Source organism: Tyto alba, unplaced genomic scaffold (genome assembly GCF_018691265.1).
Source record: "Tyto alba isolate M040663 unplaced genomic scaffold, T.alba_DEE_v4.0 Super-Scaffold_21, whole genome shotgun sequence".
NCBI classification, from domain to species: Eukaryota; Metazoa; Chordata; class Aves; order Strigiformes; family Tytonidae; genus Tyto; species Tyto alba.
This window is the reverse complement of record NW_024881295.1, coordinates 6,434,727-6,453,641: the sequence shown is the minus strand read 5'-3', so window position 1 is coordinate 6,453,641 and position 18,915 is coordinate 6,434,727. Positions and strand designations below refer to the sequence as shown.

Below are 18,915 nucleotides of genomic sequence, written 5' to 3'. Positions count from 1 at the left end.
GGTACAACTAACAGTGCCCTGCAGAGTTAGTACACTAAACTGTGATACAGCAGTAACTGTCATTTTGAGTAAATGCCAGGGTTAGCATTGTTTTCAGCCTGACACATCTGTGTTTGTGCATGTCTTGGCTGTGACTTGGTATTAACACAGAAGCTTTACTCGTGCCTTAATTTCTTTTCCCTGTTTTATAACATCTGGAGTGTAATGAGATTTGAGGAGAGCAAGTTCAGATCCATTGAAGAAGGGCAGCTTTAGGATCAGGAACACTATTTAAATGCAACATTTTCTTACCTTAATGGAGGGCAGGGAAGGAGGAGTGAGTGGGGCTTCCAGCTTCCTCTAGGCCCTGGGTCATCATTACTAGACCCTTGATACCACAGGCAACTGTAGTTGTAGGATCTTGTGTCTGAATATAGTAAGCTCTGACTTGCTGCATTTATCCCTTGTTAGTCATGTGGAAGATTCCCTTCTTGTTTTAAACCCTTTTTCTAACTCTGGTTTGAATGTCCTACTGAGTCTGAATCCAGTGGTTCTTGATAGTAGGGGTTTTTTTCCTACTTCCAACTTGATTCTCTACTTGAGTCCCATTGCTTATGCAGTAACTGATTTAAGCTGTGCTGAGCAGAATTACTTTATTTACTGTGGACTGTGAGTATAAAAGTGTATGTCAACAAGCCACTGAAATAATACAATTTGAAGTACAGACCAGATTCTGCCTGATGAGGTTCACCTGCCAGATACTGATGACATGGATGGCATTGGATGCAGGATTTGAAATAGTGACAGAAAAGCTGGTTCTTTCCAGCAGTTTGTTTCACTGATGATGAAAACTGTCCTTTCCATGGTACTCAAGGAAAAATTTTTTGACTGCTGTATTGGGAGACAGAGGTAGTGACTGTCTCGAGTTCAATGTAAATAATTTTATTCCTTCTAGGAGAGATACTAACCTGAGCCAATATCCCAAGTTATAACGATGAGTAGGTCAGTGGGCTGCCTTGTAGGTTTCCCTTTTCTCATTGCCGATACTGCTTTTAGGCAGTGTGTATAGCTGTTGTGTTTTTTTCTTGCCTCTGCAATTTGGAGGCTTTCTAGTAAAGCCTGCCAAGATGTTGCTGATTTATGACACATGCATAGTGGTTTTATAACGTGGACTGATATCCACTTGGAGCACAAAGGAAATGGGAGTTTGCTGATGTCTATTTAATTAGAATGGTTTCTGGTTACTTTGGTTGAGGCTTGAAATGAACAGTAATGCCTATATTTCTGTGGACCTTTTAAATACAGTGTTCTGCAAGCCTGTTCCTTCCTTCCTTCCTTCCTTGTTCTTTGCTGTCCCCTACCAGCAAACAGTGTCAACAAGATTCATAATGAGGCAGGTTTCTAATCTACATAAATATATGTGAATCAAAACTTGCAGAAATATCTGTAGATTTAATATGGTTGCCATTGGTTGACTGTAAAGGGGTGTGTGTGTGGGTGGGAAAAATTCTGTTCTATTACGGATAGAAAATTAGTTCCTTGCCTTTTTCTTTTGATGGAAAGGCTGTCCTGCTTTTCCTCTCTTTTGACACTGTATCCTGAATCGGCAGCTGCACAGGGCAGCTTTGTTGTGAGCAGGGCCATCATATTTCTGATCATCTTACCTTGCAGCAGCTGTTCAGTGGCTGTTGCTAGAGTCCCTCTACATCAAAGGCAGGAAGAGGAACCAGTCGTCATCTCCTAATGTGCTGCTAGGCTTTGACCAGAAAAAGGCAGACATTAATTGTGTTTGCCAATTATATACTAATAGATCCTGTGGTTATGGGCAGTGATGGGCACAGTGCAGGTCACATGCTTCTTCCCTGTCTACGGCTGTGATGAAGAGATAAAGGATACATGTACTGTAAAGATTACATTATGTTCTTACAGGATATGACCAGATCTATGTTGTTCTTGGTTTTTCCAGCAGGAACATCAGGATCATAAGATCGAGGTGGGAAGAATGGGGCAAACAAGCCTTTTAATGCGGAGAGCTTTCTAAAGACAATGTCCTAACTATGTAGGGAGAAGCAGCTCAACTGTTTTCACATAGACTGAGAGGAAATGCCCCTGCTAAAGAGACTCCCACAGAGGCCCGAGAGTGCTGTAGTTCTTCCTCCAAGGAAAGTGAAGATGGAAGGGGGGATGGAAAGGAGTTTGAGGAAGATCCAGGCCAGGAAAACAATGTGAGGCATCTGCTTGTCTTTGGATAAACTGTTGCCTGTTTAGATAAAAATCCAAGTAGTTATGTAGAAGTTTACCACCGTGTTCTCTAAACCTTTTGATTATCATTGCTATAGCACAACTTCCAGACTCTCCAGTTACACAGTCATTGTGCTGGTGGAAGAGGAGGGGGCTCTCTTTAACTGTGGCTCCTCAGACACAAGCAACAAGACTTTTTTTTTGTTGTTTTTTTTTTTTTTACCTCCTTTCTGCAGCATCCTTTGTTGCTAGCAGCTTTGGGCTTGGCGAGAAATGCCTCATGCCTGTCCTTTACTTTTCATTGAGAATTACAGGGAATATTGCCAATGTAGAAAGGAAAAGTTACAAGATTTGTACCAGGAGACATCAAGTTCTTTCCCTGTCTTCCATACATTCATGTGTGATACAGAAGGGACCGTAACAAGGCAATGAGAAGAGGCAAGCTGCCCTTGTAGGTATTAAGAATAAATGGTAACGCCTAAAAATCTGGATGCTAAAATCTTTGCTGTATATTAACATGTATATACAAGTAAAAATACTAAATGTAAGTTTACTTGTTGATCTGTTTAGTGCAAAAGGATCATGTTCTATTTATTAGCCAGAAACAGAATATAGATGGTCCAAGGGGGAAAAAAAAAGTCTGATAGCCTTTCCACATACATACAGAAAGAGATCATTTAGCTCCTCTAGGGAAAATGGAAGCACTTCAGTGGAAATTTTGGTTTAAATGAAACAACTTCCACAGTGTGCCATCAAAAATAATTGAAGAAATTTGCTCATAATCTTGGTTAGTATTTTACATGTTAATAATTTTATTTTTTTTTAAGACCTGTACAAGGTATCATGTAGTAGCGTGTCATATGGTTAGATACCACGAATAACGCATAGTGGGTGGCCAGTCCTTTTTGTTATTTTTCTTGGTTTCCTGGCATGGTTTAAGTCCAGGTTGAGACTCCCCAGTACTTCAAACTTGCTGATTTTGCTACAGCAGGGTCTTTGAAAGAGACACTGTCTGTTAGGTTTAAGCTCAACTTTTAGGTTCACTCAAGAAAAAGATTTTACATCTTAACACATGCAGGAAGCTTATAAATGCAGTTCTCAAGTCTGCAAGCACTTACACGTATTTTACTTCACATAGGAGAGTAATCTCAGGCATGTGTTTTTGCTGCTTGTGGGGGTGTAACAGGAGTCCCATTTATTATGCCTTTAGACTTTTAATAGATAATTTATTAAAGAAATGAACACACAATGTTTACTTTCTAAAAATAAAATGATGCAATTAAAATACCAGAAGATAAAGGGAATGGTCCTGTTATTTAATAAGCATTGCTAATGCTGTATGAATCGGAATCAGTATGAAACTGATCTCATGTCAGGCACTGGACTGTCAAACTGAGTCTTTTCCTAGTAAATGCACAAATACACTTTTTTTTTTTTTTAATCTACCATTATGAGGTCTCATTAGAACTTGATTTGCATCAGAGGCTAGTTTGATGAGTGGTCTGATGGTTTCTTCCATCTCCCTTCTAATTCACTTGTAACTCCACATTTTTAAAAGCATGGTGGGGAGTTTTTCTTGTGTTTCATTCGAATTCTCCTTTTTAGTAAGAACAAAGTGTTGATGTTATGCCTAGACTTTTATCTTCCAAGAAGAGAATGGTTGTCCAGTCACTGCACATAATGTTCTGTTACTATTAGAGTTGGCATTTCTGAAGGGAAAGAAAAAAAATTGTGTTACTTTCTTTTGGAGGTGGAGGAGATGAGGAGTGGGAATAGAAACTTATTAAACACAACATTCTTGGTATTCACAGATGGTAAAAATGGGTTACTAGTCTGCACTGCAGCAAGTGCAGTATGATCAAGGTGGAAATATAATCAGTAGCTAGACGTTCATTTTATTTACAGAAATAAAATACTAAGCACTATTTTAATAACTTTAAATGACAGAGCTCATATATGTATTGTACATTCAATTTGAGTAGTCTAGACAGACTGTTTTCCAAGTAAAATACATTTTCATCAGTATTTGTGGTATGATTCATGGTGGTGAAGAGGCAAATAACTCTTTTTATGACTGGAAGTTGCTTTAACTTGCAGCCACAAGGAAACAAGTCAATGACCGGATGATAGTGGTGGAAACTAACATTTTATAGTAATAGAGGTCTACACCTTATGCTGAGTTGAAGGTTTTATTTTTCCAGTGGTGGCAATATATCACAAAACATTCTGCCATTGTTTACAAACAACCAAACTGGTCTGTGTAGTGGATTGCAGTCCATGTTTTAGATTTGCAAAGTTCACAGGCAACTTAAAAGGGTCTCCAGGCTGTTGGGAGGCTCTGATTTGGTCGAAGTAATTGTAAACCTTTGTGCATGCCCCCAGTGTAGAGGGGGCACACCAGCTATATCTTTCATGCATAGTTAATAGTTAGAAAAGCATTAAAGAGAAATCTGCAAGTTTGCTAGCCTTACACTTGTAGTCTGGCAAGTGATGTTGTACAGCTTCATACATGATTTGATTTATTTTATAACTTGATGTAACTTTAATAAAGGCAGAGGGTTGTGCTTGTAACTATCTCTGTGCTGTTTGCCCCAAATAAAAAGAATGGAAATCTCTTCTTGTGACTGTTCTAAGCGTCTGCAGCTGAGGACAAGGTTTTTCAAAGTGAATGCTGAGCAAGTTCACGGGCTCCTGTTCTTGACTACAGAAATTGTAGTAGATATTTGAAAGCTAAGTCTGATTATCCACCAGGAAAAAACTCATGTTCTGTATGGAAGACATAAAAATGTGTATGAATATAAACATTTAAATAATATACGCTGCAGCAAAATATGTTGTGTGATAACATGATGGTTGTGTGCTGCACTTTAATCAGGAAGGATACTGGGGGGGGGGAGAAATTGCAGTTTGTCATGTTGATCGAGCCTTACCAGCAATAAACTCTTCTAACTTCAGTACTGGAACTTCAATAAATTTTTTGGAAATATTATCACCTAACCATGTGGAGCAGAAGGAAACAATGTATTACATTTTAAAATCATAATGCTTAAAATCTTTGTTCTAGTAACTTCAAGGATTTATGTTTTCATCTAATACACAGTCTGATTCTGCAAATGACACTGTGAAATGACATCTTTGTGAGGAGCAAGATGCAGGGTCAGGCCAGTGAAAGGTTCATGTGTGTCCTTCAGACCATCTCAGTAGTACTGCTATATAATTGTTAAGTGAAAAGTGTGTGCTAGAGCTCGGTTCAGTTAGTGTTTGATCGTAGGGGACCGAGGAACAGACAGAGCTGTGATCTTGAAGGTGCTGAACTACTGGAGTGCATTTAAGCCATCCTTGCACAGGGCCATAAAGTATCAGCTGCCTCACCTTTGCATGGGTGGCACTGAGCGACAAGAAAAGATCAGTTTACATGTAGACAAACATGTAGGTAACAGAATACATTAGGAAAAGAGTGTTTCCCCTTGTACACATTGCCCTGTTGTATAAAGAGGTTGTTTTTGTAGAATCTAGAAAATTCTCCATAACGCATTGCAGGCTGGTTGTGAAAGCAACATGTAATCTGAGTATCTGCATTTGCTAAAGAACATCCTGCTTTTATAGGAACCATTGAAATCTCAGTGGGGGGAAAAATTTCTTCAGCTCTAAGGTCGATCTCTGTATCAGAAGTTACATCTTAGCACATGTAATTTCACAGTGGTTGACTATCAGGTTAAAAATAGTCTTGTTGACCACACACAGCATAACATTTTTTAAATTAAAATTTAGCTGTGCTGATAGCTACAGAACTGTTTGTTAAAGTCCGTTATAGACACCAACAGCTAGGTGGTGGACTTAAGATGTTAAGTAAATTGGTCCTATGGAAAAGAGCTACTCTTTTATAATTGTTAGGAGTAGTATTTCCCAAATACTAGCTAATGCAGTTGGAAAAGTGGTTGACAATTATTTTTAGCTTCATGAACATCTGTACATTTTCAGGGAAAAAGTGAAATAGTTTCGTCGTTGTCTTTTTTTTTTCTCCATATCACAAAGCACCGGCTTGTTGAATGGATGGCAGAATGGTTTCAGCTGGTATACTGTGCAATGAAGCCTGTCTTAATAAGCTTCTAGATTTTCTTGCACTGTCTGTAAGGACAATTAAATTGTTGGAGAGAAGAAAAGAGTATCTGTATTCTACAGATTTCCAAGCACAGTCAAATCATATGTTGCAGCAATCAAGTCCAATAGAGGTAGAACAAAAAAGAGAAACATGGAAATTGAATGCTAAGAAGAGACTTCGACAGTTGTGAATGCAATACTTCACTTTTATTGTACCATTTATATTTTTTAACACATGCATACCTTGCTGTGAATTAACAGCTCTAGTTGGATTTTTGGGGGGTTTCCTTTTCAAAGCATAAATGCCAAAGTATAGATTTCCAGTGTTCATATCAAAATTCACTGTCATGTGGCAGCTTGGTGCTAGGCTAGTACATTTTATTTGGAATTGTCTTTGGAGAGAAACACTGCATGTGAGACATTTGCGTATTCCCAAGACCACCAGGTGCACCTGTAGGGTGGGGGGGGAGGGAAAGAAGTTTTTGTTTTTTTAAGCATAACCACACGGATAATACTGTGATGTGATTCATAGAACATGCTGTGATGAGCTACTCTAGTTGTGGTGCTAAAACGACTTTCACTGCTGTTTGCCCCCTTTCATTGACTTTCCATCTGTGACTGATGGACACGGCGCATAGAATCGTTGAATGGTTTGGCTTGAAAGGGACTTTTCAAAGACCATCTAGTTCCAACCTCCCTGACAATGAGCAGGGACACCTTCCACTAAACCAAGCTGCTCAAAGCCCTGTCCAGCCTGGCCTTGAACCCTTCCAGGGAGGGGGCAGCCACAGCTGCTCTGGGCAACCTCTGCCAGTGTTTCACTACCCTCACAGTAAAGAATGTCTTCCTTATGTCCAATATAAACATACCCTCTTTCAGTTTAAAACTGTTACCCCTCATCCTATCACTACAGGCTCTGGTAAAAAGCCTCCATCAAATTCATAAGCCGCCTTTATATATTGAAAGGCTACAATATGGTCTCTCAGGAGCCTTGCCTTCTTCAGGCTGAATAACCCCAACTGTCTCAGCCTTCCTTCATAGGAGAGGTGTTCCATCCCTTCAGCCATTTTCATGGCCCTCCTCTGGATTTGCTCTAACAGGTCTATGTCTGTCTTATACTGGGGACCCCAGAGCTGGACAGAGTACTCCGTGTGGGATTTACTCTGTAAGTCTGTCAGGCTTGTTGGTGAAGACCCTCTTGTCCCACTTGGTCAGATGGCTCTCATCAGCTCCCAGCAGATGCAGCTTCTCAAAGGTAGATCTGTGATCACAGAAGCCAAAACATAAGTATTTACACTCCAGTACATTAACCATATTTGGCATATGACCTGGTATCACACTAACTGCTCTGAACTGCGTTTTATTTGTTTGTAATACAAATTATTTTTTTATTTATTTATTTTTGGTAGATAAAAAGAGTTTAGGAATTGAAGCAGTTGAAGTTCCATTGTAGTTGAGACAATTGTGAGCTAGGTCCCCTTGTGTGTAATCTGTACTCCTGGCATAGCTCAATTACCTCTGGTGTTTGTAGAATCCCATCTTTCTTTTTGTATCACTGAGATTGCTGACATGAGATTACTTGCATGGGGGAATGTCGCATTAGCAAGACATTCTCTTTTTCTGCTTAGTTGTGAATAGATACAGTAGCTTCTGTCTCACAGATTATCTGCTTGCCCATATATTGATTTGTGTCCTCTAATTAGAAGAAAAATGTTAACTGTTACTGGTTAAAAACAGACACAGATGAAACTGGGGTTTTTTCTATGGTGTGTTCACAGAATTGTGACTTCTTATTTGTTCAGGACATCACAATTGAACAAGTTGATTGCTTTCACAAATGTTAAGACTCCAGTGTGTGATTAATGGAGAATTTGTAGATACTTATTATTGTATGGCAAACATGTTCATAGCATTTCCTCTTCGTTAAAGTAAGGATGACAACTTTTAAAAGATCTTTAACTTTTTTTTTCCTTAGTCTGTAGTATTTTCTTGACAGCGTAATCTCTGGTGACCAAGGTGTAATTGAAAGTTGAAAAAGGTCAAGCAAATTTAATGTAAAGATTGTTGTATAATCAACCAACCTCATATCTCTTTGAGATATCTTTCTCATAGTAGAGTAGGTAAGGAGTTCACCAGGAAAATTAATACTGTATTCCTAGGATTTACTGCCTTGTTATTTTTTTTCTAGCAGGGAAGTATTTCCATAAAATGTTTGCTAGAAAAGTAGCATGTCCATGCTTGTTGTCCTTCAGAAAAATTCTGAGTCAGCAGGATGAGAACCAGATGGATGGGAGAACAGAAGCATAATGACGAGCAGAAAATAATAAAAAAGTGCAGATGTGCAGGGAGAGAGAGAACAGAGATTTTAAAAACTAAAACATAAACGAGAATATGATTCAAAATGCTTTATGGAGAGGACATACATATTTTGGGCTTAAAAAATATATATGGAAAAAAAAAAAGTTACTGTTCCTAAGATCAAGTGACCTCATTTTAGACTTGCTTTCTTTTTGTTCCCAAGAGGACATATGCCCAGACCTCTGTAGGAAATCTGGCTGCCAGCTGGCATAGCACCTTTCAAAGAGACCTAATTTTATATTTTCAGAACCTGGCAGTATCAGCCACCTCCATCTGCAATAGGCTGCTGTTTGCAGTATCTGTTAAGCTGCATTTTAAGATTTAATTTTAAGTTTCTTTGCCAACATATTAATAAGGGTCAGGCTATGGAGAGCTGTCAATAGGGCCAAAAATAGTTTTAATTTTGTGATGTCTCTGGCTTCATGCTTTCATTTTTCATGATTATATATCTATTGGTGGGCTCTAGGATACTAACTTGTATGATGAAATAATACCGTCTTCCCATATTTTAAGTCTGTATTAAGAGGAGGCTGGAATAAATCATGTACAGTAACGGTAGAAATCCTACAGTATTAAATTCAGTGTTAAAATTGGAGTATTATTTGGAGTGTTGGTTTAATTTTTCTGGGGTAGAAATCAGAAGGTATTGAGCACGTCATCATATTATATAACAATTTGTCCAGCTAAATAGAATTTAATGTGGGCAGTCAGGGGACAGATTCAGTTCTCTTGCTCTGGCTCTACCTACTGCAACAAAATTTTCAAGCTGTCTCTGGCTGGCTTAGGGAGGGTGCCAGGGGATCTCTCATAGTTGCAGGCAGAGCTGCTCTTGCAGAGTTCAGGTGATGACAGGCAGCCTATTTGTGTTAATTTAATATGAGGAAGAAAGCCACCTAAGATCCAGAAGAGGAAAAATGGCCACTGCCACGTGGCTGCCATGTTCAGCATGGGTCTGCTTCAGTTTGTGCTAACTGCAGCTCCAAGATTTCATTCATTTCAAACTCTTAAACCTTGGCAGAGTCAAATTGTTCTTGTAATCACTAGTAACAAATGTCTGATATTCATGTAAGTCTAACTGAGGAAAAAAATTGATTTGTTTTGGGTGTAACTCTAGAATACTTTGTAAAATTATTTGCATTAGAAGAGAAAATTCAAATATTTATGTACAATGGCAGTGAAATACTGCTCCCAAAGCTTAATTGAGACGGATTCTGTAGTGTATAGCTGTAATGTTGAAGTTTGTCATTTATATGAAATTTATTAGTGTTTCTTTGAATTCTTGTTAATATATTTTCTGGATTTCTTTCAGCTCTTCGTTGTAGTCTCCAGTTTCTTGGAAACATTGCAGCAGGAAATGGAGATTCCCAGAATAGCATTTGGAAGTGTGCTTTCCCAGATCTCTTCTTGTAAGCATGGATGCGGGTTTTTTTTCTAATGTAATTTCTGTGGTTATATTCAAATCTTTTATACATGATAGTTGTGCCTCTACTAGCACCATGAAGCTTTGAAAAATAACTTTGGTGAGAATGGGATGGTTGAGACCATATCCTGTAGATGTTTTTTTTGTTAGTCAACCGCAGGGGTCAGGACCTTTAAAAACCTGCTTGTTCTAAACTAACAGTAAATTGATTTTATTTAACAGAAACTGGAAAAAAACTCTGTTTCAAATTATGAGCTTCAAACATAAGGTTTATTTCAAAGGTGTTTTCAAGTAGTTATACTCATTTCCAAGAACACAGCTTTTTCTTTATTCACTTTGCTGCTATGCCGACCTGACAGTATTTGTGGATCAAATGGAATCTACAAAAGTGACTTAATCTTCATGTCTTCCAGTCCTTTTGCCCCTTTCATAACCTCACCAGAATATCTTCCTGGAGGCTTGATGACATGTGTAATGAAACATTACGTAAATGATTTTCTGCAGATACATAACAATATTGTTGATGTGTTTGGCCAAAGTTTCCGTAGTGAGCGAGTAACAAAGGCACATTCATTCAATTTGATGATCATTCTGAGTATGTTTTTGGAGCCCACTTATCAGCACTAGATGTAGAAAGACCTCATGATAATAGAAGCAGATAATTATTATAGTTTCACCCAATTTCTAGATCTCCAGTTAGTTCCAATTTAGCATTAGCTTTTTTAATTGCCTGTTAAGTTTGACCTTCGGCTAGGAGTTAGATATTTTTCTTTGGAGATGACTTCCGTCTGTCTTCGGCAATGACAAACTCACGATTCTCTAAAAGACAGCAAGGAACAACAACTCAACAAGCTGAATGCCACTAGTCTGTTTTTCCAGGGTCAGTTTTAACTTACTTTCTTATTTTCTCTTGAAGGAGATGCCTAATGTACAGTGATGAGAAAATTGTCGCCTATTGTTGTATGGTCCTGTTCACCTGCCTTAATTCAGAGAAAGTAAGAGAACTACTTGATCCTGTGAACTTGACTGTGGCTCTTCATGTCGTGAAAGTCTACAAAGAGCAGTTGGAGTCTGAATGGTCGTATGTATCTTTCGATAATTTTTTTTTTCCCTTTTTAATTAGGTGATTATCTAGTGTAAATCTCTGTATTAAAATGTCTAAATTTGTGACACTAATAAGTAGTAAGTGAAGATCTATTTAGAAGTTAGAATAATAGAATAATTTTCATGATACTTGCACTGACTGTTTTGATTGCTGCTGAATAAGACTACGTTTTTGTTGAAGTACAGGAATTTTAAAATCATGATCTGTTTTTGTTGTTGTTTAATGAAACAGGGTTCTAGAATGCAAACTAATTTATACTTGTGTGCTGATTTGTGGAGATTTTTGAAATAAAGCAGAATATAATCTTACAGACTTCTTGTCTGTAAAAGTTTCTTCCTTTATTTTTGTGGGTGGGTTGTTTTTTTTTTTTTTTTAGTTTTGCTAAAACTGTTGTCTAGTGCAACATGCAGTCATTTTTATACCAAAACAGAAAAGACATTTGTGAATCTTGCACATTTCATTTTCATACTTTAAGAGCATCTAGTCAGTGGTTTTATTCCATTGAGCTAATTGTTGTCAATTATGCATCTGAGAAATGTTCTGCCCTTCATCAGCAAGGTTGCACATTAAGTTAATTGTCATATGTTTTCCAAGGGGAAAAAAAAGGATTGTTTTTATGTTTTTGTAGCCTTCTTTTGAAGATCCTGTTTAAATTCAGAATTTAATTAGAAAGTAAAACCGTGACAATTCTAGTTATTTGGAAAGTCTCTAAACAGAATTAAGATGATTGAATGAAAAACAAATGTCATTTAATAGTTTGCTTTTGTCTTGAAAAAATTAATTTAACGTTTGTTTGTGACTGGGCTTTTTTCCTAACCAGGTCAATTTGCTTAGACATAAATAGTTTTCAGAAAGCAAACTTAAAATTTCAGGGTCAGGTGACCAGACTTCGGTTTCAAAAGTGAACAAACTGAGTATTTAGTTTTGTCATCTGTCAAGATAAACGCACATGTAAGATTGCTTTTCAGATCATTATCTTGATTATCCTTTATTTTCTTTACATATTGAAGGTATGCTGAAATGTATTTTGACTTGAGATATGAAAGCCAGGGAGAGCTGGAAGAGGTTGTCATGGTATTAAATTTATATTTTTAAGGTAATTGCAGAATAAATGCAGCATCAAAATAAATGCTGAGGTATCTGTTTCTCTGATCTTTCTATTCTGAAATGCATTCTGTTGATGTCATGATGAAGATGTTTTACTTTCACTGTGGATGTTTGTGGGGGTGGGAAATGGTCTCTCTTCAGAGTAGTCTTGAAATTGAAAAGGGACAAACTTCTATATGAGATATAAGACCATGATGAAATAAAGGAGATGAGTAGAAAAGAGTAATCCTAGTCTTGCCATAAAGCAGTTGCAGAATGTTTGCCCTCTAATTCCTGTCAGAACACTTGAGTCCGTCATAGAAGAAAGATACATAAAGGCATTGGAATATCTTCCAGGCATTAAGAAAATAATACATTTTATTTTCTCTCATAGCACTTTAACGTTGGCCAATTAAATCTCAAAGCTCATTATCAACTATCAAAAATAATGAGTTTGTAGTATAAGTTTCTTGGCATTTTATACAGTCGTCTTGAACCAAATTATAAATGGAAACCGTTCAATAATGTTGGCACTGTTGTTAAGTCAACACAGGTAAAGTGCATTCGTAAGTGCAAAATCTAAACCAAAAAGCATATTGCAGCAGTGCAGTATGGAGCATTGAATGGGTACTCAAACAGCATTACTTTGAAAGTGAAAAAGATAGTTCCCTGGTAGAAAACAGCTGATTTTTCTATCTCTTTGTAGCTGTAGAGCCTTTCTGTGATTCATCTTGTACCTATTTCCCCCTATTTCTTGATCCTTATTTCATTCATTCTTTTAATACTCCATTTCTTAGATTTCCCATCTCAAGAAACACATTACTCTCTGGTTCTCCCTTGTGATCATCTGTTCTGATTGTGAGATAATATTTGTCATGGCTGAGGGGTAATTTCAGTGACAAGTATGTTCTTTGTTTCTTCTTAGATTTTTTTTTTTTTTAAGTGATTTCCATCCTGAAAGAAACCAAGATATTTATGTATTAGAATACATGCAGTATCTTTGGTCTACTTGGTGCAGAGTGGAGGGTAGGAAAGTAACATTTTCACATACGTTTTTATTAAAAAAAAAAAAAAAAAGAAGAAAAGGCTTGGTGTAAGAGGATTTTTTTTAGTTGTTGTTTGTTTATTTGTTTTTTTTTTTTTTCATATTTCAATGGAAATCTGCTAGCGTCTACCATTCCTTACCCAACACTGATTTAAACAAAGTTATCTTTTTTCTGATTTTAGTTATGATTTTTCTGTGTTGTGTTTTTTTTTTTTTTTTCTCTCCCATCTTCCAGTTAGCCATAGGTCAATGTGTTACATTAATGTAATGTTTTTATCTTAGAGCATACACACATCGTGTTTGCCTGTACTGCATGCTATATTTCTGTGTATTTGAAGGTTTGTTAGAGCCTATAAAGTTAGTAGTCTTGTTAGAAGTAGAACAATCATTGCAAAATCCTGCAATATCTTTTTTTTTTTTTTTGCAAATTATCAAGAGGTTTTTTCTTGTTACCTTGTCAGTATTAACACATTTATTTCATAGGCAACAAGTTATTCTTAGTGTAGCTTTAATTACAGAGGATATTCACAGATACTCAGTCCTGTGAATAACTGACTACATTTTCATAAGGTACCTGCAGCTTGTATCTTGGATTCATCTTTGCTTTTTCTACCATTTTTCCAGTTGTACAGTACATACTCTAAGAGTACTTAAGAGTATTACACCTGATGTCACACAGCTAAACCTCCCAGTCCAAACGGTTTTCTCTTTTTTCCTAAAATATTACAACTGGTGTGTTTTGAGGGTAGTGTTGAATTGAGTCTGAAAGCCGATTTCTTTTATTAGCACTAATCCTTCTACTGTGAGATAAATGTGGATGGATACAATTGTGTAATGTAATGAAGATGCCTTCTGTTGCTTGCTTGTTTGTGTTCTTTCTTCCTATGGCTGAGCAGCAGGAAGCAAGCTGGCCAACTCTGCTTTCTTGCGCCTTGCCTATTCGAGCAGTGTTCTTTGCCAGTTCTCTGAATTTAGGGGAAAGCTCTACTGATGACAGCCATGTTGCATCTCTTTTCTGTAGGAAACTTGTGAATTTTTCACTGTTCTCCCTTTACTACCGTAAAGTGCTGATCTGCTCCTGTGATAAGACAGACCAGGCAGTGTCCAGAGATGGCTTCATAACACATGCTTTACTGTGAACAGAAAAGCTGAACAGTAAACAGGATTTCTTATTTTGGTAGAAGTAATGTTATTTACTTTGGCTGATGATAACTGAAGATTCTTGATTTGAATATAAGAACATTTTTTTTTTTTTGACAACAATAGGAGAAAACCTAAGCTTTGTCCTTGGGTCAGTGTTGGTCCTGACATGTAGTAATGCTGTCTCTTTAGGACAGCTCTTGAAATTGTGTAGGTTTGCAGGTGCCTTATGCTGATAATTTCTATTCTTTCATTAGAGCCTTCTATTTCTAAAACATTTTTGGATATTGAATGAATTGTAGTTTTCTGCAATTAGGTGTGTGAGAGAGAATAATTTCTGCTTTGAGGATATGTTTAGAGTAAGTTCGGACCCTGGTGTACTGCTACTCTTGCTTTGGTGTTCATTTTTGTCATTGCATATAATCTTCCTGGTTTGAACTAATTGTTGGTTCATTACTGAAGCACTTTTTTTTTTATCTCAGCGAAGAACTATATTACTTTCTGATATGGAAGAGTATGCATGAAATATATTCAGGTAAGAGTGCATAAAAAGATTTCTGTCCCTTATGAAGTTGAAGCTAAGCTTTGGATGCCTCTCTGACTGGACTGTAGAAAAAATATTTTTTCAGCAATTCATTGAAAATTTGGAGCTGTACTTCAACTCTCGCTCTTGCTGAAGTACATACCACTAGGATTGCTTAAACGAATTTACATAGCCGCGGTATTTGCAACAGAGCCAGTACTCTGTTTTAAAGATTTGAGTCCCTTGCGCCACATCTAACAAAGTGCACAGCAACCATTTTTAAGCAGCTGTTACAGCATTACATGGCTGAGCCAAAATACAAACTATTCTTCCAGGAGGTTATGCTTGCTGCTGGACTCACAAATGACTGAAATTAAGATGTTCTTACTTTCAAAGTTAAAAATACTACTTAATTTCTGCCTACCTTTTTGTGTCTTAGCTGGAGCATCCGGTTTCATATTACACTGAATAAAAATTGAATGCCACGTGTGTTTATTCCTCTTGGCTGGGCTTTCTTGCTGTCAAATCCTGCTTTTAGGTATTGAAAATATTTCTTTGAATAGCCAGGCAAGTTTTAGTTATAGGCAAAACTTTTATTCACTATTTTATTCCCTTTTATTGTGCACTGAAATTTATGACTTAATGTTCCTCTAAGTTAGTATCCAATGAATTCCACAAATAAACACTTAGGATGCTCAAGTTATTTTTGCAGTTGCTGCCATGAACCATCAGGACAGAGAGAGGACATCCAGGACAAATATTTGGATTTAAGGCCATTGGCTGAACTGTAGTCTCTCCCATGGGGTCCTCACTACTCCAGTTGGCTAGCACATGTTGGGTTTCTACTCTGCACCCATCACAGGAGGGCAAGCACATCTTTAAAACCTTTTTTTGGTGAATTGGCCATTCTTCCTCTGTTCAGGATCCCACATTCATGTTTAGAGTCCAGTTTTCCATCTCCAAGCTGGAAAAGTCCTTAGGGAAAGTTCAGGAGTAACCTCTTTCCAAGTGTGGTGCCTTCGGCTTCTCCCTCCAGTCTCACAGCAGGTCTGCAGGGAGGTTTTGTCAGAGGAAATCAGATTATTCTGAGCAGTTCCTCAGAGCTCCTTTTTTGTAACCAGCTGTTGGTAGCGGACCTTTCACTGTTGCTCTTCTGTCTGCCATAAACCCTTCTCCCAGTTAAAGACAGCAGAGGAGGTGTCTTTAAAGGCATGACGTAGCTTTCTAGAATTTTCCTGTCACATTTGCCTACTCGAATCATGAGACATTTGGTAGAAGGCAAGGATCTCCTGCCAGGGAAGCAGGAATGTCTGAAGTGCTGGCTATGCTTCTTGAGAGGGGTGAGTTATGGGGGATAAGGCCTCAGTTTAGCAACTTCTGGATATACTCAGTGATTGAAAGCAAAGCTATCCACTTTGTAAGAAGTTTTTGAAACAGGAGGGCTATTTTGCAGATCAGCATAGTGAGATTTTGAGAGTCTAAGTACTGATGCTTTTTTAAAACATGTTTGTAGTTGACAGCGTAACAAAAATTGCTTCAGAACTTGGATGAAAGGTAACAGTGCTGTGATACACACCTAAGTATCTTCATGAGTGATACACTTTTTATTAAGTATTTTCTGTGGCATGCTATGAGCTAAGAAAGAGTTAATAAATTTAAGAAGGAAGTCAGTTCTATAAGGAATGCCCTGGTCAAATTTTATATTCAGTCCTTGTATGATCATACCTGTTTATTCAGACCAGATGGTCTGAAGGCTCATTTCATTAAGCTTGTGGTTACTTGTACGCATCAGAAATGCTTCTATCTCTGAAATCTGTGAAGTTGCAGAATGTAATTCACGCATTTAATAAATACTTTCTTGATTTAAGAACTGATACCTCCTACTTTTTCTCTTTTAGAAGCTTGATCCTCTAAACAGCTCCAAGATTTTTTTTTAATGTTGCTGCCTTTGCCATCTTTAATACTAGATGCTGAACAGTATTTTAAAATAGTATTAATTAACACATATTAGTCAATGTATTTTTAAACTGCCTCTAAACTTCTAGTCAGCGTAGCTTCTGAACTTGTTTCGGGCTAGCAATCCTGTAATCTTGAATACTAACAGCTCTTCTGAGATTGCTGCTGCTGGTCTCCCTCCCAATAGCAATGATCTGATGAGGCAGCTTGTTTATCTCCAGCTGAGGTTCTTCAAAACATTGCTTGACTGGCTGTATACCCCCTTGTTTTGTAGCTTTTGGCTAAAATCTTAGAGCAAGAAGAAACTGGAAGTTTTCAGGACTGAAAGCTGTTGAAACTTACCTGTCTTGTCCTGAATGTTTGGATCAGTAGTTGGGCTTGCGAAGAGTGCCCAGACCTTGCTGCTCAGAAGGTTTCGAGGAGTATGTTACAGAATATACTTCAAAGTGGACTCTTTGCAAAGACACTGGCTCTGCTGAAACAAGTTACTTTCTTTGTTTTGATTTATGGCATACGCTAATTAAATTGTCCTATCTCCTTGATGGTTCTTTGCTGTGCAGTTGTTTTCTATAAAATGTGTTGTTCTTTGCAACATGCAGCTACTATCTAGGCTATTAATTTAAGAATTAATACCCTCTAACTTACATGCTGCTACAGCCTAGTTCATGAGTGACCGTTCCTCTCCTATCTTTAGCCCCGAGACCTTGTCCATTAATGTAGGCTCCTCCTTTGAGGGGTTGGTTATGATCTGTTGCCTCCAGCTTCCTCTGCTCATGATCACAATTGTGGGATTAGCATTCCATCTAAAATACTTCCTTGCACATGGAAAGTTTTTAAGCCTCTCAATTTCAGTTCTGTTGCTTCCACCCCCTTGTGATCTTTTTTCTTTTTTTTTTCCTTTAGTATTACTTAGTTCTTTTCTATCTGTTCCCTAACAGTAGAAGATCTTTCTCTAAAACTGTGATCGGTCTTTCTGCATTATGCATGTTTTAATTCTGCATCCTCCACCCCCTATGTTTTGTCTTCTGTTTCTATTCAAAAGAATGAGCATGGTTTTCAAGCCTTTGTGAGACAATAATTTATTTTCTGTGTATCTTCGTCTTTCCAATATACCTCTGCAATTGTATGCTGATTTAATTCTTCTCAAGTGTTGACATACTAAGTTGAATATATCTTAAACAAGTAAGCAAATATACTTATTCCATAAGCTAATTCTCTTCTGACAGTTTAGCTTTCTTTCGACAGCTGCTGCTTATGAAAGGATGCCATCAGGGAATTGGACATATCCTTCCTTTAGGAAACAAAGCTGGAATACACTGCTCAGTGACTGAGATGTATTTCCTACTCGCTCTGTTTCTGTGTGATTACTACTGAGGTCTGAAGTAACAAACAAATCTGTAACAAACTCCCTTGCACTTCCAAAGGAAGAAGAAAGCCCAAGCAGTATCCCAAGTCATATGTGGAGTACGCTGAAAAGGTTTGCCAAGCACTGCCATTTTTTTTTTTTTTTTTTAGTAAAAATTTTTTCTTAAAGCATACAGAGAGCTATGACTTAGGCTCTGGAAAATCGTGGAGCCTTTAAAAAAGTCATTCTTCTGTGTTTCCCCACACATCCACATCCACTCCCTTTCAGGTTTGTATTAATCAACAGCAGAAAAGTGTGTCACACAGTTTAGAGGCTACTGTATTTAGAAGAGAAACCAGCACAGAATGCCACGAGATCTATTTTAGAATATTGAACCTGCAAACATATGTGTTTTGTAAAATAATTAGGAAAAAGTAGTACAAAATTACATTATAATTTATCCTAACCGAGACCAATGTGTATTCAAAAAGCTGTTTATTTTAGAAATACTTTGGTGGTTCCATTAGAGATGAGAGTATAGCTTGTGTCATCAGTTTTTCCAAGTGTGTGCATGAGGCAGTGTAACTACTATAGAAAGAAAAAACAGGTTGTATTT

General features: G+C 37.4%; 1 protein-coding gene across 2 annotated transcripts in view; it reads left to right on the top strand.

Annotated features, from left to right (window-relative positions):
• The window catches only part of ATXN10 (ataxin 10), a 104,553-nt gene that overhangs the window by 19,657 nt on the left and 65,981 nt on the right, over window positions 1-18,915 (top strand). For both annotated transcript variants that reach the window (XM_042795443.1, XM_032986432.2), the window contains exons 4-5: window positions 9,989-10,085; window positions 11,016-11,180. In XM_042795443.1, the coding sequence (XP_042651377.1) occupies window positions 9,989-10,085; window positions 11,016-11,180 (262 nt within the window). The remainder of the gene's footprint in view (window positions 1-9,988; window positions 10,086-11,015; window positions 11,181-18,915) is intronic.